This window comes from Cydia fagiglandana, chromosome 14 (genome assembly GCF_963556715.1).
Source record: "Cydia fagiglandana chromosome 14, ilCydFagi1.1, whole genome shotgun sequence".
Lineage (NCBI taxonomy): Eukaryota > Metazoa > Arthropoda > Insecta > Lepidoptera > Tortricidae > Cydia > Cydia fagiglandana.
The window spans coordinates 14,971,243-14,997,230 of NC_085945.1; the positions used below are offsets into that span (position 1 = coordinate 14,971,243).

The 25,988-nt window shown below is 38.2% G+C and overlaps 1 protein-coding gene across 2 annotated transcripts in view; it reads right to left on the bottom strand.

Moving 5' to 3' along the window:
* The window catches only part of LOC134670906 (stromal interaction molecule homolog), a 71,287-nt gene extending 45,584 nt beyond the window's left edge, over positions 1-25,703 (bottom strand). The window contains exons 1-4 of one of the 2 annotated variants that reach the window (XM_063528727.1): positions 25,325-25,703; positions 2,197-2,327; positions 1,248-1,367; positions 138-250 (exon numbers count right to left, since the gene is read on the bottom strand). In XM_063528727.1, the coding sequence (XP_063384797.1) occupies positions 138-250; positions 1,248-1,367; positions 2,197-2,327; positions 25,325-25,496 (536 nt within the window). In that variant the 5' untranslated portion in view covers positions 25,497-25,703. The remainder of the gene's footprint in view (positions 1-137; positions 251-1,247; positions 1,368-2,196; positions 2,328-25,324) is intronic. The other variant, XM_063528726.1, reaches the window with a different exon arrangement.
* Positions 25,704-25,988: the final 285 nt, after the last annotated feature.

Genomic DNA, 25,988 nt, shown 5'->3' on the forward strand with positions numbered 1-25,988 from the left:
CGTATAGGTACAGTCACCATCAGATATATCGGGGCGGCCAACGTGTTCACAAACATCTGAACACGTCTCTATTGTCAAGGCGCTATGGCGACTGTACAAGACAGTAATGTTTGCTATCTCTACAAGACTATCGTTACCTGGGCAGCGTAGCGCCTGTAACTTTGTGTTGCAGAAAAAGACTCCTGTACTGAGGGAGGTCTACAGACTGGGTTAGCCATTCCACCGTCTGCTCCGCAGTCCAATTGTGCACCTGAAATGAAAGATTGTACAAAATATAAATTTGAGAAAGGTTCATTGAAGTAACTAGGAAATCTGAATAACCGGTTTGCTACAGTTACAGGGGATTAAAGCAAATCAAAAACTCTTTTGCCGTGGTTGGCAAAAGAGTTTTTGATTTGCTTTAGATTTGCGTGTTTTGGCTGACACTAAGGAACGCCATGCTTCTCTGTCTAGCGCCGTTTCTGTCCAATCGACGGCACCGAGCTCGTTCGTAGTTCGTAGTACAAGGAAATTAGGACAATAAAAACCTTTCAAAAGTCGTTTTCAGGAGCTATATAGTTCTCCGTTGACACCATAACACGTTCATCGATGTCCATGTTTTACGCCGTACGCTACGAACAGCGACAAGACCAGTGCAACATCAACATGCCATGTGGAATGCAGCTATCTTCCCATGACATGTGACAGCATTCAGCGTCAGCATAATCGGAAAGCCGTCTCATGGTGTCAAACTCTCATAAAAAAATATTAAGAGATGCAATGGAGATTCTTTAGCGCACTATTTCAGGTGCACCTAAGCTTGTACCATCACGCTCCGCCATTGATACGCCGTTTAGGGTCCTAGCTAAATTGGTTGTTCCATACTTATGCTATGAAATGTCCGTCCAATTACACTAGAACCCTAAATGGCGTGAGCGTGACTGTACGAGTACAACGGGCGCTAATGGGTTAAACATAGCGCGCGCTTGGTTACTTGTGCCTAGGGTTGCCAACTTTTTTTTGGTGGAATATAGTATTTTCCAGAATAAGGCATCAAAAATATAGTACATTTCAAAAAAAGTACTTTTAGATAAAATACTAAACATGAGTGTAATATACGTTTTATCGGAAATATAGTACTTTAGCGTACTATATATTTTCCAAAAGTACAGAGAGCCAAAATATAGTACAATACTATATAATATAGTACGGTTGGCAACCCTACTTGTGCTGCTATTTGAACAAAGTAATAACGTTGAGTAACTTACTTCTGATCTAAGCCAGGCCTCCCACAGCTCCTTGACGGATATGTGCATGTCATCGTTGTGGTGGAAGGCTCGCTGTCGCTTCTCGTACCCGCTGTCATACTGCAACTCCTCGCGGAGGAACTGGAATAAGATAAAACAGGTCATTATCATTATTAAGAAAGTATATAGAAGCTACTAGAACAAGTACGTCTAATCTGAAGAGAAGGGAGTCTGTAAAAGGTTTGAGACAACATAGCTTATTATTAAGAAAATAGAAGCTACTAAAACAAGTACCAAAAAAAGGAGGGGGTGTGTCTGAGATTTGTATTATGGTTGAAAGGTGGAGTTCGCATGAACTGCGCCAATAAACAAGATTATTACAATCGTGACACGTTAATTACCTACAGTTTGTGACAGTGACTTACATACATCGTCACTCTCGCTAAGGTCGACATTGCTGTTAGCATCGTCGTCTAGTTGCTTGTACTTGTAGAGCTGCGTGATGGCTTCAAGCCCTCGGTCGAGACACCCGACTTCTAACATAACCTACAGTTTGTGACATTAACTTACATCGTCACTCTCGCTAAGGTCGACATTGCCGTTAGCATCGTCGTCTAGTTGCTTGTGAAGCTGCGTGATGGCTTCAAGCCCTCGGTCCTGACACCCGACTCGTTAACATAATCTATAGTTAGTTACAGTAACTTACATCGTCACTCTCGCTAAGGTCGACGTTAGCATCGTCGTCTAGTTGCTTGTGAAGCTGCGTGATGGCTTCAAGCCCTCGGTCCTGACACCCGACTTGTTGACATAATCTATAGTTAGTTACAGTAACTTACATCGTCACTCTCGCTAAGGTCGACATTGCCGTTAGCGTCGTCTTCTAGTTGCTTGTGGAGCTGCGTGATGGCTTCAAGCCCCCGGTCCTGACACCCGACTCGTTAATTACCTACAGTTTGTGACAGTAACTTACATCGTCACTCTCGCTAAGGTCGACGTTGCCGTTAGCATCGTCGTCTAGTTGCTTGTGAAGCTGCGTGATGGCTTCAAGCCCTGCCCGGTCCTGGAGACATCCAGGCTCGTTGTGACACGCCTCCACGAGGACTGGAAATAGAAAATGATATGGTCAGATTTGTCTTCAGTTACATGGTTATATAGGTGATCTAAAAACGTATAAAAAGTGACACGAATCCGATAAACACCTACGAGATACTACTTCCAAGTCGTTTTCAAGTTTTAAAAATCTTTAAAATAGTTTCGCTGTCAGCCATTTATGGATGTTTGCATGAAAATCAGTGCAAGTTTGTTAGAAAAAAAAAATAACACACTACGAGTGGATGATTTTCTTTAACAAACTTTCATCGTTATGTTTTCAAATTGTAAGACATGACTGTCGAATTCATTTCAGGCGAATGAAATGAGTTTATTTACGTTGTAATAATAAACGAATATGTCTGTCTGTTTAGTGTTTACACCCTACGCATATTACATATTATTACATCTGCTAACTATTAAAACGCACAGTAATGAAATATCAAAATAAAAACTTTGCAAATTGAGCTTTAATTTCATGGCAAGTAAGGTGACTGTGAAACAGCAGAATATGGGGAAATAGGAGTTTGCTGGTGTTATCAATGAAAATTAAATGCTACCAAATGTCATTGTTTACGTGGAAGATAAACAAAATGGCCTGTTTTTCGCCCTACGTTACTATCGTTATGAGAACATGTATAAGGTAGAATAGTAGTAGCGGTTGACCAAAATCAGCTGCAAATGGTGTTAGAGGTATGAAAATCGGCACGATTAATCTTTAGGCCATTTGAATCAATTTGGCCCGTAGCACCAATAAAAGAAAACAAACGGAAAGGAGTTATGACGTCATCTTTTTATGTATGGAAAAAATAAAAAAAATTGTTCAGAAACCTATCGTGTGTGGTATTAAATGAAAGGGCATTTTGAGCCGATTCTAAAAATATATCACATTATTATATTTCCGTCACTTGCATTCAATTAAAATAAAAATAATATTCAAAACATACCAAGTTTGGGCGCCTCCAGATACGAAACCGTTGAATTATTTTTTGCGAAATATACCTCAAGTAATACCCAATATCCTCATATCTAACCCCAAGAAATTAATTTCGAAAATATTTAGTTTTAGTATTTTATTTTATTTTTTATTATTACAATTTGTGATCTATCAATCTATCAATGAAACGGCCTCCTAGCCTAGTCGATAGTGACCCTGTCTATGAAGCAGGAGGTCCCAAGTTCTAATCCTGGTAAGGGCATTTATTTGTGTGTTCATCATCATTATCACACAAATAAATGCCCTTACCAGGCCTTGTATATGTGTATATGGGAATTTATTTGTACATGATGATGATGGTGAACACACAAATAAATGCCCTTACCAGTATTTGAACCTGGGACCTCCTGCTTCATAGGCAGGGTCACTATCGACTAGGCTAGGCTAGGAGGCCGTTTCATTGATAGATTGATATATCACAACTTGTAATAATAACATTTTTTTTTTAAATACTTCAACTAAATATTTTCGAAATTGGTTTCTTGGGATTAGATATGAGGATATTGGGTATTACTAGAGGTATATTTCGCAAAAAATTATTCAACGGTTTCGTATCTGGAGGAACCCAAACTTGGTATGTTTTGAAAATTATTTTTATTTTAATTGAATGCAAGTGACGGAAATATAATAATGTGATATATTTTTAGAACCGGCTCAAAATGCCCTTTCATTTAATACCACACACGATAGGTTTCTGATCAATAATTTTTATTTTTCCATACAATAAAAAGATGTCGTCATAACTCCTTTCCGTTTGTTTTTTTTTTTATTGGTGCTACGGGTCAAATTGATTCAAATGGCCTAAAGATTAATCGTGCCGATTTTCATACCTTTAACACCATTTGCAGCTGATTCCCGAATTTCAGGCTGTACCGCTATCACTAGAAGTATTAGTGCTCGACGCTGCACTAGTATTCGACATGGGCACTTTATGTCAAAGTAATATAGGTTAAATTTGAACGGCGAAGATTTTTCAGTATTCAAATTTAATCCTTGTGACTTTGACATAAAGTGCCGTTTCATACGTATTTATACCTACTAATTGGCACCCAATTTGTGCATTACTGTTTTTTGTATAGCTACACGCCAATCATCACTATTATTAAGGTATTTTGCAACGCTTGTGTGTTACCTACTAGCAAGATTAAAATAATTAATTATTAGCACTCAGACGAGGATATGATGTCTTAACCACTAGCCGCCCAGAGACCTATAAAAAGGTGTCCTCTTCCATTCTAATTTGAACTTTGTGTTGACAAAATAAAATTTAAATTTGCTTGGCAAGGTTTGACGTATAGGCGACTAGAGTTAATGCGACCGAACCAACCAGTTTAGACTATCCAGTATGTATACGGATACATTTATGATGTGTGATTTTTTATCGTCAATTGTGTCGTGCGCCGTGCGTCACCCTTGCAATACCTATCACAAAGACGGCCACGATGTCAAGACGACATAAGGGGGTTTTTAAGAAAAAAGTGTTTTATTTTGAAAAACTCACATATCTTGTGTTATTTTGACTCAAAATCAGAAGAAAAAAAGTGTTCTAAGTTTATCATCTTCATACAAATTACGGGTGTCAGTTTTATTTATCACGGTCCATACAAAAAGTACGTAAAAATGCGTCACAAAACTGACCATTTCATTGGGACACTTTTTTCCCTATTCAAATCTATAGCCCTCGTGATTCTGACTAGAAAAATAACCAAAAGATGATGGATTTTCGACAAAAAGTAAATGGTATACACAGTCATTTTTCTATAAATGCCTATAAACACGATCTACGACCGCCGTACAGTCACCTGCAATAATATGTTACTCTTCGGAGGTCGCAAAAATATTTGACACGCTCTTATGGCTCTACAAATACGATCGTGTCAGATATTTTTGCGGCCTGCGTTGTGTAACATATTATTGCAGGTGACTGTACCCACAACTGAGAACTCTTTGAGAATTATGTACTTAATTTATATCTATACGACGCATTTCACTTAAAAATATCTAATGTCACCACGCATATCCATTATTTATATAATTTAAACAGTTTACTTTTAGGCTACAACAGGTGTGACTATTTAACACGTCGTAAGATAAGTATCTAAATCTATTTTAGACAAATATTTGATACTTGACACTTTAACACCGGATGGTGAAACCGTGCGTCTTTAAACTCCGGTTTGCTGATACCATCGACTCAGAAGGTTTATAAAAATAAGTAATAACGTTTTTTGGTAATTATCGATCCTTGTGATTTAAGACAGCCTGAAAATGGGTAAAATAGCAGATATAGGTAATTATAAAGTATCCTAGACTGTGATACAGATATTTAAAGTACGTTCTAATATATAATAAGGTTAATCTATAAAGTAATTAAGCCAAGCCGAATTAATTAAATTGTAGTTATCTAACGGTGACAAATAAATAACAATGTTTATCAAAGGTGAAGATAAAAGTCAAGATTTATTGCAAGTGAGTTCAGAGGCAATGAAAAATATTCTTTTGCTTTCTTCGTATGTAAAGTTTGTTAAAGTATTCAACAAACAATAAACAAAAAATAAAACTCGTGAATCGGTCATTCGGATATAAACACTATGATTGCCTTTATTATATCACAAGCCACATGACTAAGCAATTCGCTGCCCGTTCAGTTTAGAGAGATAAAAATAAATATTATAATTTTTACCTACTTTAACTATTTAGCGCCTGTGATAATATTATTTTATTTTATTCGGATGTTATGGGCCTTTGAGTGCCACGTCAATCAAGCAGTGGTCTATTGTGACGGCCTTTTAAAGTTCATTACATTACTAAGGCCGTAATGTTTTGTACCTCAAAGAGTTCAAAACGTAAATATCTTGGACAGCGCAACAAATTATGCAAAACTAATATGATACGCTCATAAGTCTAACAAAGAAGATTGTATCAGATTTTCTACGCGTATCATTGTGCAAAATATATGCATCTTCATGTAGCCGACTGTATCCAATCGTCAACACAAGTTTGACTCACACTTGCCAGTTTTCAAGCTTCGCAAGATATTTGAGTATTTTATAAACACTGTGTTGATGCGAGAGTTAAAAATAATTCAATTTAATAGATTAGTCAAATGTATTTTTGATGTAATGGCAGCTTTTATGCACGACTGGGAAGCCAACAATAACCAAAAGCAACGGATTTATTGTCGGATTCTTGGAGGCCAATGGTATTTATCTGGAGAAATAATTGCATGGCATCTGAGATAAGCATTAAATCAGACACCTCCTCACCAATTAAAAACTAGTGTGGAAACTGAAACTGACTCGAAATTTTTTTTACGGCGGTAGTTGTTCTTTATGAGATTTTATAGTCATTCTTTCTGATATCACTTTATTCTCTTGCGAGATTCGCTGCGAGTATTAACATTGTAGCAATGTTTAGCCACATTATATATGCTCGCATCGCCTTTATGTCGAGGATTAATAGTTTTGCAATACTTTAGTTTAGTACATGCATCATTGAGTCAAACCGCTAAAATCGACGCCAGACGAGCGGTAGACGAAGTTATTTTTGGCTAGCCTAAATTGTTATCATTGGAAAATGATCGCTTTACGATTCATTACTATTATCACTACACCTTAGGAAACAAAGTCCCGCGTCTGTCTGTTTGTGTATAGGTATGTGTGTTCGCGATAAACTCAAAAACTACTGAACGGATTTCACGCGGTTTTCACCTATCCCGCTGAGTTTGTTGCCGGTCCCATAATCCATATTGGAATAAGTACCAAGGCCTGTTCACTTCCTAAGAAAGTTATGTCCCCAAATAATTGCGCATGTGTGCGCCTGAAGCTTCTATGTGTGCGTTGGCCTCCGAGAAAAAGTTGCGAGTAATAAAAATAAAATCATTTTTCTACAGCAACATTGCTCCCAACTCTGATTTAAATTATCACGAATTTTATATATTATTAATCATAAAACGGGGCTTATAACGCTTAAAACTTAATTATACGCGATTAAGTTTTAAAATTGAATATTTGCTTCCAACTGTCTTTATCAATGTCCATAAAATATATTGAGGGTAGGTACGTCTACCTACCATAATACAAAAATATATTTGTCAATGACTTTGTCCAACTGTTGTGGTTAATGTTCATAACGAAAATTTTATTTATTAAATCTTTAAATAATAAATACAACGTAGCGGTACTACCACTTAAGACTGTAAGTCTGTACCTACATGGATTACAGCAATGCACGTAGAAAATGTGCTAAATGCGGAGCAACGGCTGTTGAAGCAGCCAGAGTGAAATTTACAGCTTTAGTGGGTTTAGAAGGAACCGAGTCATAACGCATCTGGAAAGCGTATTAATTAACCGTGAAGAAATGTAGGAATACAAGTTGGAAATCTGTGTAAAATGCCGTGTGAAAAGTGTAGTGTATTATCTGTGTGTAAAGTGTAATAGGTTATTACCTATTGCCATGCCTATTGGCATGCCTAATGTTATTTGTATTATACTGAAAACATTGTGAATGCGCTTTATTAATGTCTATTTTTTTATTAAGTTGCCAGTTTTCAGTGTATATTTCTATATGTAAAACATTTTTTAATAATTAATACAATGTTATAAACATAAACATGCCTTTTATTTAAATCAATTGATAATACCACAAACAAGGGTTTATTTGCACCTTTCATATATTTCGTGATATGAAGATAACAAATATGTTAATCAACAGAATTACTATACCTACCAATACCCGCCAGGCTAAACCGGTTGTCAACTTTAGTGTTTGGTACACAACGAAGGCGCTACTAGTATAAACGTATAAACGTTTGGGGACATTTTTTTGTATGGAGTTATCGTTCTTCTCCTAGTGAGTATTATATTCTTTGATAAGTACCCTCCTCCAATTGAGGGGGGACTTAAATCTTCTCGTAGCCGATCCCAGCGTTTTCCCGCTTTGAAGAGCAAAGCGACTACGAACAAAGAACCCACCTAGCGGGTACTCAATGTGTTAATGCTCAATGCTTTTACCAGAAATTTTTAGTCATCCTCAACTTAAGCCGTATAAAATAATCATGCAAATTACCTAAAGGGAACTGAGTTTTATACTCGTAGAGGTATCCTGGAAAAGAAGACTCAATTTTAGGTGTGCATTTTATAAATACGTTTTTGGCAAAAATTTCATTTTTGGTACAAGCTTTTATCGCTGACTGTACTTTTCTTCCCACAGGAAACTAATACTCATAGAGACAATTCTAAAAACCCCAAACACAATAAGGTTTCGTTATTTTATCACAGAGTTCCTATGGCCACCTCCGGTCTCCATCATCAGATCAGCTCAATGACACCATAATATTGCATTGTCACCCGACTTACGTATGTATGCAAAAATTCAGCTCAATCGGAAACCGGGAAGTGGATCAAATTTAACTTGCAAGATTTGATTACAGACAGACAGACAGACAGACAACGGTCAGGTGAAAGTAAATAAAAGCTTGTAAATAATAGTGAAGTGTGGTGCGCCTACAAAATGTATAGTCGACTTCAAAAATATTTTAACATATTTCGCCTAATTAAAAAGGAATAAGGTACAAAAGTGTTAACATATTTTTGACGTCGACTGTACGATATATCACTGTCATGACTGACAGCTCTTATATTTTGTATTATACATATACAATAGACTATTCATCGTGAATTGCTTGCAATTTTACATGAAATATTGTGTAATATTTTATAATTTATGTGGAAGGCACATGCATCAATGTCGCAAACAAAAGTCTATAAGCATCGTTTTATAATTTTGACCCTTGGATTTTTAAAATTAATTATTATGGTACGGTTACATAAATTACTATTATCTAGATTCTAGTTACTAGAGAACAAATGAAATTAAATATTCGGTTTCGGCTTCGGTCTACCAGGTCTCGCAGGTTAGCCGGGGCCGGGGCAGAGGCAGACTAAAAAAACCGGACAAGTGCGAGTCGGACTCGCCCACCGAGGGCTCTGTCTGGGTCTTTTTAGTATTTGTTGTAACAACAGAGTTTGTGGCAACAGAAATACGTCATCTGTGAAAATTTCGACTGTCTATTAGCTATCACGGTTCATGAGATACAGCCTGGTGACAGACAAGCGGGCAGTGGAATCTTAGTAATAGGGTCCCGTTTTGTACCCTTTGGGTACGGAACCCTAACAAAAAAGAGATGACGGGACGACCTCGACGCATTTTGCACCGACTGGCGGGAGCATGCACCTTTGCCCAGGAGTGGGACACGAAAAAAAGCGGTTTATATAATAACCTACATAAAAAAAAAACCGGGCAAGTGCGAGTCGGACTCGCGCACCAAGGGTTCCGTACCATAATGCAAAAAAAAAACGGTCACCCATCCAAGTACTGACCACGCCCGACATTGCTTATTAACTTTGGTCAAAAATCACGTTTGTTGTATGGGAGCCTCATTTAAATCTTTATTTTATTCTGTTTTTAGTATTTGTTGTTATAGCGGCAACAGAAATACATCATCTGTGAAAATTTCAACTGTCTAGCTAGCACGGTTCGTGAGATACAGCCTGGTGATAGACGGACGGACGGACGGACGGACGGACAGCAGAGTCTTAGTAATAGGGTCCCGTTTTACCCTTTGGGTACGGAACCCTAAAAAGATTGCTAGTTTACACTCTTTTTAACAGCAATCAACTTACATTTATCTTATCCTGATCTTATCTCTTACGATATCAATGCAACCAATCCTAAACGTGTGGCGACAACGCTCGTGTGTCATGCAGTTACATGCGTGCATATATACCTGCTGCGGTAAGATCTTACCTTCAGCATAAAGCTATAAAGAATGAAAATAATAGTTATTTATGATACACGTGCGGAAAAGAGGAAATCCGAAACTAATAGTGGCGATAAATTAAAACACGACCGGAGGGAGTGTTTTAAATCGACACGAGTTGCGAATTACCTATTCGCACGTGTATCGGACAGCGTTTTACAGTACATAGGGCCCTTTAAACTTTTGACATCGCACGAAAAGTGCAATTTTACGCACTAGTGCGAGAAAATAGGACCATATGTACTGTAACTAAATATATCTACAGTCAACAGCGGATCTAACTAAACGGACAACATTTAACATCTACAATTTCTATTGTAACATATCTACAACACCTTTTGTCGTGTAACTGGTACGGTTGTGTATTAGGCAATCGTACAGTCGCGTGTAGATCTTTATGAGCTCTTCGTCCGTGTAGATATCACTGCTGCCGACCGATTGTCCTGTGAAGATGGTAATGATGAATGAAAAATATTGATTTACTTAACCCATTCAGTTTAAATACGTCTAAAGGATAAAAATACTGTATAATTTGTTATCAGTAGGTAAATACGTTTTGGTTATCTCATTATATTTTGTATATTGGTTTTATCTCGGCGAACGATAAGCTAATAATGTTCGAGTATAATGTGCAATAAATGTGCTATTATAGTACGATTAAAGTACGCATATAATGGGGATGATCTGCTATTGGGGATCGAAAAATGAAATTTCGTTACCTATCTATCGCTCTTGCAAATTCGACAGATTCGAGGCAAATAGACGAAGACGAACGAACGAAGTGGTTAATAATTGTGTTAATAATTCCATAGGCTTAACCAGATTTTAGTCAATTAACATGATTAGTTTTACACGCATAAACTATGTATATTATAAAAGATTCAACTACATTTCCTGTTTTAAAATAGTAAATTAATAGCCAATTTGTCCCCAAATTAAATGATACAAATTGCGATTAACCCGGAAGACCGCAAAATAAATTACGTAAAACACGAATTAAGACTATAATGAATTGTAGGAATCTTGTAGACAATTGAAAAATTAATCATCGTTCAGGACTTGTGCCAAATGGCTCATTCAAAGTTGGCTAACGACATTCAGCATGAGTACGACTTCATAATAATTACCTCTGATTATAGTAGACTAATTTTTTTTAGGGTTCCGTACCCAAAGGGTAAAACGGGACCCTATTACTAAGGCTTCGCTGTCCGTCCGGCTGTCCGTTCGCGCGCGCGATGAGAGCGTGAGGCCGGCGCGATCCGCGCGCGCCCTGTTTGAACAGGCATCGCGTCGGCATTACGCGGCGCTGCGTCGCGCCGGCTGTTTGACCAAGCCTTAAATTAAATTAGCAGGGGCAGGGGCAGAGGCAGACCAAAACGGAGATGGCGGGACGACATCGACGCATTTTGGAGAGACTGGTGGGAGCTTGTATACCAAACCTCCATGAGTGCATGGGGGAAGAAAGGGGAGGCCTTTGACCAGCAGTGGGAAATGAAAAAAGCCGGTTTATACAATATTATTCCTCCATAAAAATATTGCTAGTTCGGCCACTTTTAACAGCAAGTAACTTCCATTTATCTTATCTCTTACGATATCAATGCAACCAAACCTAATTAAACTTGTGGCGACAACGATCGTGTGTCATGCAGTTTCATGCGTGCATATATACCTGCTACGGTATCTTACCTTCAGCATAAAGCTATAAAAAAAAAACAAAATATATAAATATACCTACAGCCAACAGCCGATCTAACTAAACGGACAACATTTAACATCTATTGTAACATATCTACAACACCTTTTGTCGTGTAACTTGTACGGTTGTGTATTAGGCAATCGTACAGTCGCGTGTAGCGAGTGTTTATGAGCTCTTCGTCCGTGTAGATATCACTGCTGCCGACCGATTGTCCTGTGAAGATGGTAATGATGAATGAAAAATATTGATTTACTTAACCCATTCAGTTCAAATACGTCGAAAGGTAATAATGTATACTTTGTTATCAGTAGGTAAATACGTTTTGGTTATCTCATTATATTTTGTTTAGGTATATTGGTTTTATCTCGGCGAACGATAAGCTAATAATGTTTGAGTATAATGTGCAATAAATGTGCTATTATAGTACGATTAAAGTACGCATATAATGGGGATGATTTGCTATTGAGGATCGAAAAATGAAATTTCGTTACCCATCTATCGCTCTTGCAAATTCGAACGATTCGAGGCAAATAAACGAAGACGAACGAACGAAGTGGTTAATAATTTTATTGTGTTAATTATTCCACAGGCTTAACCAGATTTTAGTCATTAACATGATCAGTTTTTGTTACACGCATTAACTATATTAGAAAAGATTCCACTACATTTCCTGTTTTAAAATAGTAAATTAATAGCCAATTCGTCCCCAAATTAAATGATACAAATTGCGATTAACCCGGAAGACCGCAAAATAAATTACGTAAAACACGAATTAAGACTATAATGAATTGTAGGAATCTTGTAGACAATTGAAAAATTAATCATCGTTCAGGACTTGTGCCAAATGGCTCATTCAAAGTTGGCTAACGACATTCAGCATGAGTACGACTTCATAATAATTACCTCTGATTATAGTAGACTAATTTTTTTTAGGGTTCCGTACCCAAAGGGTAAAACGGGACCCTATTACTAAGGCTTCGCTGTCCGTCCGTCCGTCCGTCCGTCCGTCTGTCACCAGGCTGTATCTCACGAACCGTGATAGCTAGACAGTTGAAATTTTCACAGATGATGTATTTCTGTTGCCGCTATAACAACAAATACTAAAAACAGAATAAAATAAAGATTTAAATGGGGCTCCCATACAACAAACGTGATTTTTGACCAAAGTTAAGCAACGTCGGGAGTGGTCAGTACTTGGATGGGTGACCGTTGTTTTTTTTGCTTTTTTTTGTTTTTTGTTTTAATTATGGTACGGAACCCTTCGTGCGCGAGTCGGACTCGCGCTTGCCCGGTTTTTTTTAATAACAGTTGTATTTTATTATAAACTGAATGTACTAATTACTGACAAAATTAACTGAATAGACTCCTGTTAAAAGAACCGGCCGCTGTAGGTACACCGTGGAAACGAAGTTTCAGAAATGTCAAAGATTTATCAATTCTGGATTATGTACTGCTATCAGATATATAGGAGCGGTCCAGATGTTCACAATATCTGAGCACGCACTCTAACGCCCTGACAATAGAGCCGTGTTGAGATATTTGTGAGCGCCTTAGACGCTCCGATATATCTGATGGCAACTGTACACTGTTGGCTCACATCGTAACACACTACTACTATTTTCACCTTTTATACAACTGTGGCATAAAATACTATTACCCGAGTAGGTACTTCCTTACAATGTCAACCGCTGCATGTGATACTGATAACAGTTGCTAGCGAGACAGGCGGGCCTTTTATCTGAACGACCTCACGGCTGAGGTCACATAGCAAATAGGGCCAAGCGGAACATTGTTGTGTATGTGTGTAGACAGTGTATGTCTAATGTGTACATTGTGTGTCCACGGCACAGTTTCTGAATGGATTATGCATAGGATAAGATAGTTCGATAGTAGAATAAAGTAAAAATAACAGAACTGGTGCAGCAAAGTGTAAAAATATGGCCTGAGGGCCTACCGCGAATCACGTTCGACGTGTTGCCTCTCTGTCGCACTTGCAAATTCGTACTTAAGTGTGGCAGCAAGGCATCTGATCGTTTGTATCGTCCCGCCATCTGGATCTGCAACTATAATCGCATCTGTTACCATGCAATCCATATGGCGGCCGGCGATAGGATGTGCGAGATCCTTGAACTTATCATATTCAATTTAACGTCCTGCTATGACGTCAATTTTGCGTCCTGCTACTGTATAGTTCGTTTTTTTAGCATTAGAAAGAATTCCATAGAAGCAAGCGTGCAGTTTTTATCAGGCTCTTTAATTGTTAATTAATTTAATAATTATTGAATTATCTAATGTAGCATGGTCAATACATATAATTTACTTCAAATTATTACCGCTTAAAGTGCCGGATTTGGAACCACAAGCTTACTTCTGCGAAGTTCTTTCTAATGCTAAAAAAACGGACTGTAGAGTACGTCCGAGTTCAAATATACAGTCAGCAGCAGAAGTTGCAAGTTCAAAATGACCTTGACACGCTCTTAATATCCTCTTAACAATAAAGTCGCGTCAAGATCATTTAGAACACATGGCCCGCTTAGCAACTTCTGCAGCTGATTGTTACAAGGCTCAATTCAAAACTGTCAAAAGACAATTCTCACGTTACTAGCAGACTGCAGTGAAATGAAAATCGCATATTACAAGTTCGTGCACAGTCAGATATTATCAATGTAACCGATCTATCAAATTGCATTGTAAGGAAAACCGTGAGACACAGTCTAAATGGGGCTTAATAGAAAACCTTCATAAGCTTGTTTTGACATGGCATTCCCAAGCCCGATAGTGATCAACAACAACATATAACTAGCGTCGCGTGCGCATGTAACCATTTAAACCGAGCTTATTGACATCAATTAATGTTTGGCCGCAAACTACTGTACTCATTGAAACCAATATCTTAGTAGCGAAGATTTGTGTGACATTTGATCACGAGCGTAAAAACATAGTGATATGACTTTGTGACGATGGCAAAGAATAGGTAACTTAAAACAAATAGTATGGCGATAAATAATATATACGGTAATACGTATACTTACATAAATATATTATAATTCAATACACTTAGAGTTACATATACATATAATTCCTTGTCCGTGTGTATGTAGTGTATGCAGTATAGTATAGATACATATTAGTCATGTCATGGCACATAGAAAAGACAAACATGTCGATACAAAAACATAGATAGTTCATAAATGTTGCCAACCTTATTTGCCAGTTGTCAAGTACAGTTAGGTCTCAAAAAGGATGTAGTTATAATAATAAGTGAGTCAGCCTACGCAATTTAGGCTTTATTAAGGTTGCTTAATGTTTAATGGCTATCGTTAGTCTGAAAGACCTATTGTCTTAGACAGACGCGATTATACATGTGGAAAGATAAGTCGGGCCCTGGAGGGAAACTACCTGAAATCCGTAAACTGGCGCATTTTACTTAAAGGAGACATTCCTTTATGTTTAAAAAGGAACAAAACTGCATTCAAAGATTTTCTAAAATTCGCTTGCCTCGCCCGGGACTCGAACCAACTAAAAATTCCAAAAAAAAAACTAGTCGATACAGTTAATGTTAATGATAACATTTCTCCAAGAAACTAGGTCTTACACTCGTCTGTCGTATAAAATCTAATATTTAGTAACCAAAATGTTTTCTAAACATGCCAAATTGAAGGAAAAAAGGAAAATCTTTTAATGCAGTTTTGTTTCTTTTTAAAAATAAAGGAATGTCTCCTTTAAGTAAAATGAGCCAGCTTAAGGATTTAAGGTAGTTTCCCTTCAGGGCCCGACTTATCTTTCCACACTGTATAGGTAGGTTGATTTGACTTAAGTTGCGAGTATTTAGTAGTGGCGTCTTTTATTTTATATAACGCAACAAACACCTACATACATACATACTTTAATGTGATATTTGTTAGTCGTTAGTAGGGTTTCTGCTCGAGAATTCTCGAGAAATTTGTCCTTTGTCGAGACGGGAAATATATAAGAAGATGCAACGTCGATTTGCCTAACAAGTCGTACGGTATGGTTGACTTGGTTGAGTATATATGAAAAGCATGAAGTCTGCCAGTTGTATTTTGTAGTATTTACTGCAATTCACTTTAAATTACGAGGAAAATGATTGTTCACGTCACTCTGCAGTCTAATTTGACTTTCTATAGACGACATGACAAAGCAACGACCGTGGCGATATCTTGTGTAACGATGTTGTATTGTAAACATAAATATAGCTACATAACAAAGTCAATAACCAACATACAACATACTAGTGACACATTGCCAACACTTCTGCCGTAACTGCAAGTTTATGTACTACAAGTCTTGACTCTTGTCTTGTGAGTGTGTACCTAATCTAATTTACTGTGTGTGTTGTTTCCCAAAGTATTAACTAACTAAATAAATATAACATGCACAACTATGACTATGTTTATTGCCACGTCGTGGAAAATTCAGAATATCGTAAAATTATGATTTACAGGAAAAGAAGTTTCTTTTTTCTGTCACAAATGGTCAAAAATATGCCCATAAAAAGAATCATCGGTTTTAAACGCCGAAAAAAAGTTTAAATATACAAAATGTACTCTTTTTTTTCGCTAAATAGATTCCTTAAGTGTAACCTAGTGCCGGGAATGAATATGGCCAGTGATTTAAATTTCACCCTGTATATGAAGGGATGTTTACAAAAACAACATAACTGACTACACTGGTTGACACCTGAAACGATTAACAATGTTCTTAAAAAAGTGTTAACCGCTCTAAGCAGTTATGTTGTTTTTGTAAACATCCCTTCATATGTAGGTATCTATTTTATGAAGTCAGTTCATCGTTACTTCATGTTTGTTCGGTAGATAAAATCATCAATTTTCCTCGGACCGTTAGGCACATAAGTTTGACCAGTTAGCCATTCACCAAACATCGAGGAATGGATTCAGAGTCCACGGCCCTGGCAATGAACCCATGATTATAGATTAGTCATGCTATTTATCATGCGTTTCGCTAAATCTTCCATCCATCTCGTATTATGTTAAAACACGATGTTTTTAAATGGTTTCTAAAATGAATACTGTCAAATAGAGGTTAAAACGCCGATTGAGTTGTAAACAAACATAACGCCGGCCTTCCAAACGTGAATTTGCAACTTTTTTCAAACATCTTAAAATAATATTTTTTGTGAACACAAAATACATAATTTTTAGGGTAATTAGACGTACTTCACATTAATACTAATGTCAACAGGTAGTGCAATCAATAATTATTACGCTAAGAGCTAGAATCCGATTTGTCCGATTTGTGAAGAGTGCATTTTTTTCGACAGCGAATTTATGAGAGTTGTGAGGGGGCAGCAATTCTAAGGGCTGGTGAACGTAACCTGAAAACATCGGGTCTCTTAAGTTGAGGAACATCACTACAAGGATACGAAGTCACAATGCTAATAACTAATAACTATGCATATTATGACACAGTTCTAGAGATCCTGGTCTATTGAGAATGTTGAAAGATGTCACTTTACAGCAATGGTTCTTAAAGAAGAGCAAAGAAATAGGCCACTATTTCTTTGCTCTTGGAGTTTCTATATAAATCTGCAAGGGCTATGTAGTTCCAGTTTTACTCTTATTATTCGCACAAGAGTTCAAAGCCCTGCCTAAAAATAGAGTAATAATTATGTACATGGGTTAAATCACATGTCAGGAATAACAAGGAAAACAGAATATTCCAAAATAAGTAATATTGACGTCATGAGGCGACAATCTTATACTGGAAGTGTACAGTCAGCAGCAGAAGTTGCTAAGCGGGCCAGGTGTTCAAAATGATCTTGACGCGACTTAATTGTTAAGAGAATAAGAGCGTGTCAAGGTAATTTTGAACACCTCGCCCGTTTAGTAACTTTTGCTGCTGACTGTACCGACATGTCGACAACTAATACCTATACCTCTCGCGTCGAATGATGGTCCCTATGACAGTTCGTTTTTTTAGGGTTCCGTACCCAATTAAGGGTAAAAATGGGATCCTATTACTAAGACTCCGTTGTCCGTCTGTCTGTCACCAGCCTATATGTCATGATTTCATGAAACGTGATAGCTAATAGGCAGGTGAAATTTTCACAGATGTTGTATTTCTGTTGCGGCTATAACAACAAATACTAAAAAGTACCTACGGAACCCTCGGTGGGCGAGTCCGACTCGCACTTGTCCAGTTTTTAGATGGAATAGCTGTCACGTAAAATGTTTATAGCCATTATTTGGAAGATTAGCACATTTATTTAAAATAAAAATAAAAAAATATTTCAAAGATTATTTTTTAAATTAACTGTCACGGGCGCTAAAGGATCTGCTGCCATCTTGTGGCCTAAATCGGAAACATAAACTCAACTGATATTGTTGTTGAAAGTATGAAAGAAAAAACTGTATTTCGAGGTAGCTACAGTCGAAGGCTCGGCACGTTTAGTCATCCAATTACTCCCATAACAAAGCCTCATATATCATGTGATGCAATCTCACCAATTAGGAACATGCTTCTCTTGCGAAACTACATATGCTGTATGAAAAGGAACGCAACAGTACAAGTTTGGATGTATAATATACTCGTTATAGTTAGTGCTTCTGGGCATTTTCCGCAAATCGACAACCATTGTGCCTGTTTTGCGTAAAACCATGGTATAACAATATACTCCACCTGGTACTCTCTTCCCGTCTTTTCGTGGTCACCTGACTGACACAAGCCTACGTCATCATGCGACAGCGCTATATGATAATATGCGATAGCGCTATACAGGGTGTCCCAGAATTCGACGTCAAGCCGTAAACGGATGACAGACCAAGTCATAACAGTTATCATAAAAATACAATAAAAAATCCAACTCATGTTCTTTAAAAATTATGGTCACTTTAAAAATTCACAAAAAAATCCACACCCTGTTCCACACCATTCAAGATTACACAATAATAAAAAAAATAGAATAAATTATGGAATTTGTAGTAACAAGAGTTAAAGAACCATTACAGGATGTGGATTTTTTAGTGAATTTTTAAAGTGACCATAATTTTTAAAGAACATGAGTTGGATATTTTTTTTGTATTTTTATGATAACTGTTATGACTTGGTCTATCATCCGTTTACGGCTTGACGTCGATTTCTGGGACAACCTGTATATAGCGGCCATGTTATTGTGACGTAGGCTTGTGTCACTCTGGGAAGAGAAGACCATGTTTTATTAGACTATGCGTAAAACGAGGTAGCGCTACTCTAACTACCCCAGCTCCGTCCAAGCCTAATAATGTTTTCAGGTTGCTAACTGCCTCTTTTAGTGTGTTCGGAGTATACTCGTATACTTGTTTTTGCAAAAAAGGAAAAAGGAAAACGCTGTAATCCCAAAGAAATCTGTGAAACTTTTCATATAAGTTAACATTTCCATCTTCACCACTTAAGGCCCCAGTATTACACAATGGGCCATCACTGGCCACTCCAAGGGACGCAGCCTTGCGGTAGAATGAGATAGCAATATCACTTGCTCCCTCTAACGCAATGCGTCCCTTGGAGTGGCCGGCGATGGCCCATTGTGTACTGGGGCCTTTAGATAGTTGGCAGTACCCAACTGTGCGTTTCTCCAGAAACTTCCTGCCTAGCACAGCTAAACTGTGGAATTAACTGTCGCCCGCGGTATTTCCGGACCGATCTTCAAACTCTCAAGAAAAGAGCGTGCTCTTATCTTAAAGTACGGCAACGTATTTGCAACCTCTTTGGTGTTGCCGGTGTCCATGGGCGATAATTGCTTACCATTGTTTGGCTGGATAGTTGCCTCCTAGATCATACAAAAATAAGTTTTAACGAATTAAGACGTTAGGTACTGATGGTTTAGTGACTTAGATTAGACTTTAAAACCCCGCGAATTAGGCTTAGTTACGTACTTAATATTACCATGACTGACAATCTTCTTCTTCTTCGCGTTATCCCGGTATTTCGCCACGGCTCATGAGAGCCTGGGGTTCGCTTGACAACTAATCCTAAGAATTGACGTAGGCGCTAATTTTACGAAAGCGACTGCCATCTGACCTTCCAACCCAGAGGGGAAGTTAGGCCTTGGGATTAGTCCGGTTTCCTCGCGATGTTTTCCTCCACCGAAAAGTGACTGGCAAATATCAAATGATACTATGACTTTGACAATGCACATAAAATACCATTAGTTTGGTAACCGCTTTTGAGCATTTGAGGAAAATATACATTAAATCGTTGGCCTTGAACAGATGAGCAGATTTGAATAGCCACATTAGCTACGGGGTCGGCTCTCGTGCAAACTGATTGTGTATTCCGTAAAGTACTTTTCTGGCTGGATTTTGTATACTAAATAGGCAATTACGTATGGAAACTGAGAGGAAAGATGGATAAGGTCAATTGCAGCTATCTATACGTACAGATTGGAGAATAGTAATTGCGCGAAGAGAGAACATAGAAATCTACGTGCCTCTCAATGTTAATGGGCCCGCTGATTAACAGTCCGCCGGACGGTATCGGCCTGTCAGAAGTTCAGAACTGACAGGACCGTCCGGCGGACTGTTAATCAGTGGGCCCGTTTAGTGATTTTCCAGAACACACAATACTAAGTGTTGTGTTCCTGCCGGTGAGTAAGGACTCCGCACCCTCGTTGAACTCTGGCAGAGTTCAACGAGGGTGCGGAGTGTTAGGGTCGGCAACGCGCATGTCACATCTGGAGTTGCAGGCGTCCATAGGCTACGGAGACTGCTTACCATCAGGCTGACTGTACGCTTGTTTGCCACCGACGTAGTATATAAAAAAAGAAGGCTATAGGACAAAGAGAGCGTGATTAATGCGTGGGCTTTTCTAGAAAATCAATTTGTCTTACAGAATTTGTACGGCAGTTCGACAAGGTTTAAGGGATATAATTTTTCGCCTAGAGTAGTAGAATCTAGGCGAGAGATTGCCGTTGGTCTATGCCTAGACCAATGGCACTGAAATATAAAATGTCAAATTTTTTTGAAGAAATACCCCATCAACAGAAAATGTTACATAAAACTACAGGAACAATGATGATAAACCAACAACATACGGAAAATTGCGGGTCACTTCTGGATGAGATTAGCTCAGGACCGGGACAAGTGGCGTACTAGAAGAGAGGCCTATGCTCAGCAGTGGGCGATAAAGGGCTGATATGATGATGACGATGAATTAAGTACCAAAATTAAAAGCTAGAACAATGATAAGAAACACAATACAACACCTGACTATTAACAAAGAGAGAAGTCACATGCATGCATACATTGATAAAACACGTAGGTATGTATCACTCCGCATCAAATAAGCATAAGAGCTTCAGGCAATCGTTGTAGATACGTCGTTTGGAAATTGAGCGGGTGTATATTTACTTATACGAGACGGTACAGATTTAGCGATGGAATTAATCAAGACATCGGTGCATGGGTGCCAAGCCGTGGTCTTGACGCGGTCATTTCCTGAAGAGATTTCATAACCGAACGTGATGACCGATGAAAATGATTTGTTTTAATAAAAAACCGGGCATGTGCGAGTCGGACTCGCGCACGAAGGGTTCCGTACCATAATAAAAAAAAAAAACGAAAAAAAAATGCAAAAAAAAACGGTCACCCATCCAAGTACTGACCACGCCCGACGTTGCTTAACTTTGGGCAAAAATCACGTTTGTTGTATGGGAGCCCTATTCAAATCTTTATTTTATTCTGTTTTTAGTATTTGTTGTTAAAGCGGCAACAGAAATACATCATCTGTGAAAATTTCAACCGTCTAGCTATCACGGTTCGTGAGATACAGCCTGGTGACAGACAGACGGACGGACGGACGGATGGACGGACGGCCGGACAGCGAAGTCTTAGTAATAGGGTCCCGTTTTACCTTTTGGGTACGGAACCCTAAAAACGGCAACTGCTACGGCAAACATGAGGTGCTTAAATATTTGAGGAGTCCCTTCGATACCTCGTAGATCTTACCGGATACTACAAAATGTACAAATGTTTATGCCTTTCCACATGGTCAAAATTTTGATAAAACCGATACCCTAATGTGGATGCTACTAGCTTTTTTAGTAAAGGAAGCAAACGTGTAGACGAATCAACTGATAGTAAACAATTACCGTCGCCCATGGAGACCGAGAGGTGTTGTAAGTGCGTTGGGTTAAAAGAGAAAGATCCCCGCAATTTGCGAATATGGCTCTTCGCGGTAGTTCCTCTGAATTTAAATGGCCCTTATTTCAGAAGGCTTCGGTAAATGAGAAATGTTTTTAAATGTAACGAATCCACGTATGGTGGCAACACCACAATGCACTTGTTAAACTCGGCTGTAATAGTAAATTAAAACACGACCGAAGAGTTGCGAATTACCTATTCGCACGTGTATTGTACAACGTTTTACAGTACATATGGCCCTTTAAACTTTTGACATACGCACGGAAAGCGCTCTATTCCGCACTAGTGCGGGAAAGTAGGACCTTATGTACCTACTGTTAGTATAGAATTGATATCGTGTGCCTAAAATAAGTCGATAGCAGGTCGGGTCGTCTGCCATTCATCGCGATCACTGACTCATTGCAACGTCTACAACGGTTAAACGTAAGGGCCCCCCCACATCTGGCGTCTTTCGAGCGTCGACGTCTACAATTCTATAGCCGCTGCTCGACGCAACGTTGACGCAACTGCGCAGCGACGTCATTTTCCATAGCGCTGACCAGACGCCGACAGACGCCGACGCTCGAAAGACGCTAGATGTGGGGGGGCCCTAACGCGTAAAGGATGTATGGATTTCCCCATCTAATCTACCGCTTAGTCAAATGCGTGACAGTCGGAAGATTGCCGGTAACTTCCTGAAGCCTTTTATTTTTACCCTTCAGGAAGTTACGAGTGTTTTGTATTTTTAACCGACTTCACTTTTAAACAGGTTTCTAATTCGGTAGGATCTTCTTTATGTAGTACCTATACTTTATGATCCTATTGTAATTAGAACCACAGAATAAATAATAGTACTAGGTACAGAAGACTCACTCTCTAACAAAACGCGTCTGTCACGATCAGCACAGATATGGCCGCTAGGTGGCGACAGCGCCACGCACGGCTTATGGCAAACCCCAAAATTGGGGTCGAACGAATGTACTTTTAGCTACCTGTAGCAAAGCGACGAAATCGCGGAGTGAGAGTGAGCCCCGCTTGCTAGAACTACAATGATACAATGTATGAGTATTTTTTTTTATAGTAAATCGATCATATGGTCTCAAACCGTAATTGTAATTATTATGAGAAGACGTCTATGACCATCCATACAGTATAATTTTGTTAGCATTTCAAACTGATTTATATTTTATTTTATGGCGCTCTTGTGGAGCATTCCACAGGCTGTCCCGTACAAACGCATTTTATTTCCTGTGTTGCGACTTTTTATTCGGCATTATTTTTCTGTCCATATTTTTGACCATTTGTCATGGAAAAGGAAACTCTTATACCTGCAAATCTTCAGAAAATTCGCGTTTGTATGGGACAAATGGTAGACAATTTCATGGAATGCTCCTTGTACGATATTTTTACGTATTGCATTTTATTATTCTCAGAAAGCTAAGTTCCCAGCCATTTTCTCCTTTGTATAAGTATCCAAGGAACTGGTTAACACCTTAAGCAAACACAGCGGACTGCGTGTTAATCTAAATTGTAAAGAGATGACGCCATATAGAGATCTCTGGCATACACGAATTTAAATAAATTTAAATTTGTGTATACTACAAATCAAGAAGATAATAGTAGATTCAGACTCAGTTAAGTCTGCAACAATTTTGATAGCACATGCAGTGCAAATGATATTTTAAAAATCAAACTACTATGAAATTATGACATATAAATAACACTTGCACTGCATGCGCTATCAAAATCATTGCAAACTTATATCGGTCTAACTCTACAAACATTATCAGTCTGTCTTATAAATATTGTTTAAATTCTGGTAGCACACAAGGAACTCAAACTCACAGTAGACCCGAAATGGAGAAGAGGGGCCCACGACAGGCCCCAATGGAAAGAGCTAGAGGAGGCCTTTGCCAAGCGGCACACTAAGCTTAGAGACATACTCTAACTCAGAATAAAAGGGCTTAATAGATAGACACACCGAGAAAACAGAAAAAACCGAATACTAGATGGAGAGATGAGCTACGAAATTTCGATAGATCTTCTTCTTCTTCCATGACCTAGCCTAACGCGAATCAGACTGCTCGTTACTTTGTTTTTAAGCTTGATAAAACCAAGGCTTGGAATATTTTTTTTTGCTGAATTTGAAAAAACTGTAATTTATTAGTAGTTTTTATTAGTTAGAAGTAACCCAAATATCAGACGTCCCTCAGACATGAGGTCACAACCACGAAGAAGAATAACAATGAAAGTGTAAAAATAACAAAAACGCATGAAATAAAGGCTATTACTACTAGATAGATAGATAGCACATAAGGTTGCTATATGCCTGATAGTAAGTGTTCACCTGCGAGTGTTGGCAACTCAAGGGTGTCACTCTATCTGTTGTACCTAAATGACAGATCAGCTAAACAAGTTGGTTGAATCAAACAGATATTTTTTGTACAGTCCGTCCATGTTTTTCTAAAGGTTCCGTCACACAGGCACATTTTCATCATTTGTGTGTGACAAACCCTTAAGATCAAGTACACCATAGTAAACGTATGGTGAACTAGATCTTAGGAAACTTGACAGGACATACCAAGGATATAAAAACAAGGTGTACATCCTATACAGGCGGCATACATTAAAAGAGTTGGATTACTATGGTTTGATAAATTATTCAAAATTAAAGGTGCAGGGAAAACTCAAAAAAAAATTACAACCAATGGCTGTCATGTCAAATGAATTATTAATTACAATTATGTATTAAATTAGGTACCAGTTCAATTAAAAAACACTAAAACACTTACAGTTTAACCAACAGGCAAGTAATTATAAGTAAATTGTATTGACATATTTTTGTTTAATTTTTAATAAATACTATAAATAGTATAGTTTTTATGTCACTGATTGCAATTTACGAACGGATAACAGATAACAAGGGGCTAAAGGTTAAAAATATACATGTTAACAAACTTGTTTAACATGCACCTTAATAAGTTGATACTTCAGCAATCACTGTACTATCTAAACATCAAATAATAAATGAAAAGTGAAACAGCTGAGACTGAGTGCAAACAAAATAACGACTTTTCGAAAATTTCCTACATGTATAAAGGGTAATTTGCCTTGCAGGGTAAGCGAACGTCAAAATTTACTAGAAGTATCTGACCGTTTAAGGCAAACAGATGTTTTAAGGCCAAACAACTAAGTAACCTTCACCTAGTCCATTCAGAATGACTCAGACTGTCCTAGAAGAACATTTAAGTGATAAAATCGGTGTCAATAAGAAGGAAATACCGTGACCCGATTGAAGGACACCAACAGGTGTCACGAGCGTGCAGCCAATCAGTTTGGTGCCAACAAGACTAAACTTACTCTGTTCATTCGATGCGGCGATCGCAGACTCGCTCACGAACGACCCGCTCCGCACTGTTGTCCCCCACTGCGGCCTTCTGGCACCCTCCCTTGACTCTGTCCTCTCCACATCTTCCGCTTTGCACAGATGCAATGCTAACACGCACCAATAAAACACAATTCCGATACGCATCGTGATCCTTCAATGACACTTAGTGCACTGATCGCAAACGATAATACGAGAGCACTTCCGTTACACCGCACTCTATACGCATTCTAAAATTAATTATTAATTTAAAGATCCACACCTGTAAGGCCACATTTGACAATCGTATAAAAACCTACGGATTTATCACAGCCAGACACGGAAAAAACTGGAGGTCAAAAAATTTGACACTTGGTTTTTTTGCATAGGCTACACTGGCTAGATTATATTATGTATGGCAATACATTATTTAAGGCACACATACACTATGTGATTTTATGAATTACTCAAAAGAAGTGAATAGAATCAGGCGTTACGTTGCGGAAAACCATATTAATTAAAACCAAAATATTACTTTGCTTATCCGCGAATTTGCTTTGCTTGATGCGTTTTTCGCGAATTGGCAAAGTAATATTTTGGTTTTATAGCCTGACAACAGTTTATTTAACCCTGAGATAGTGTCGCTGCAAACAGCTCACG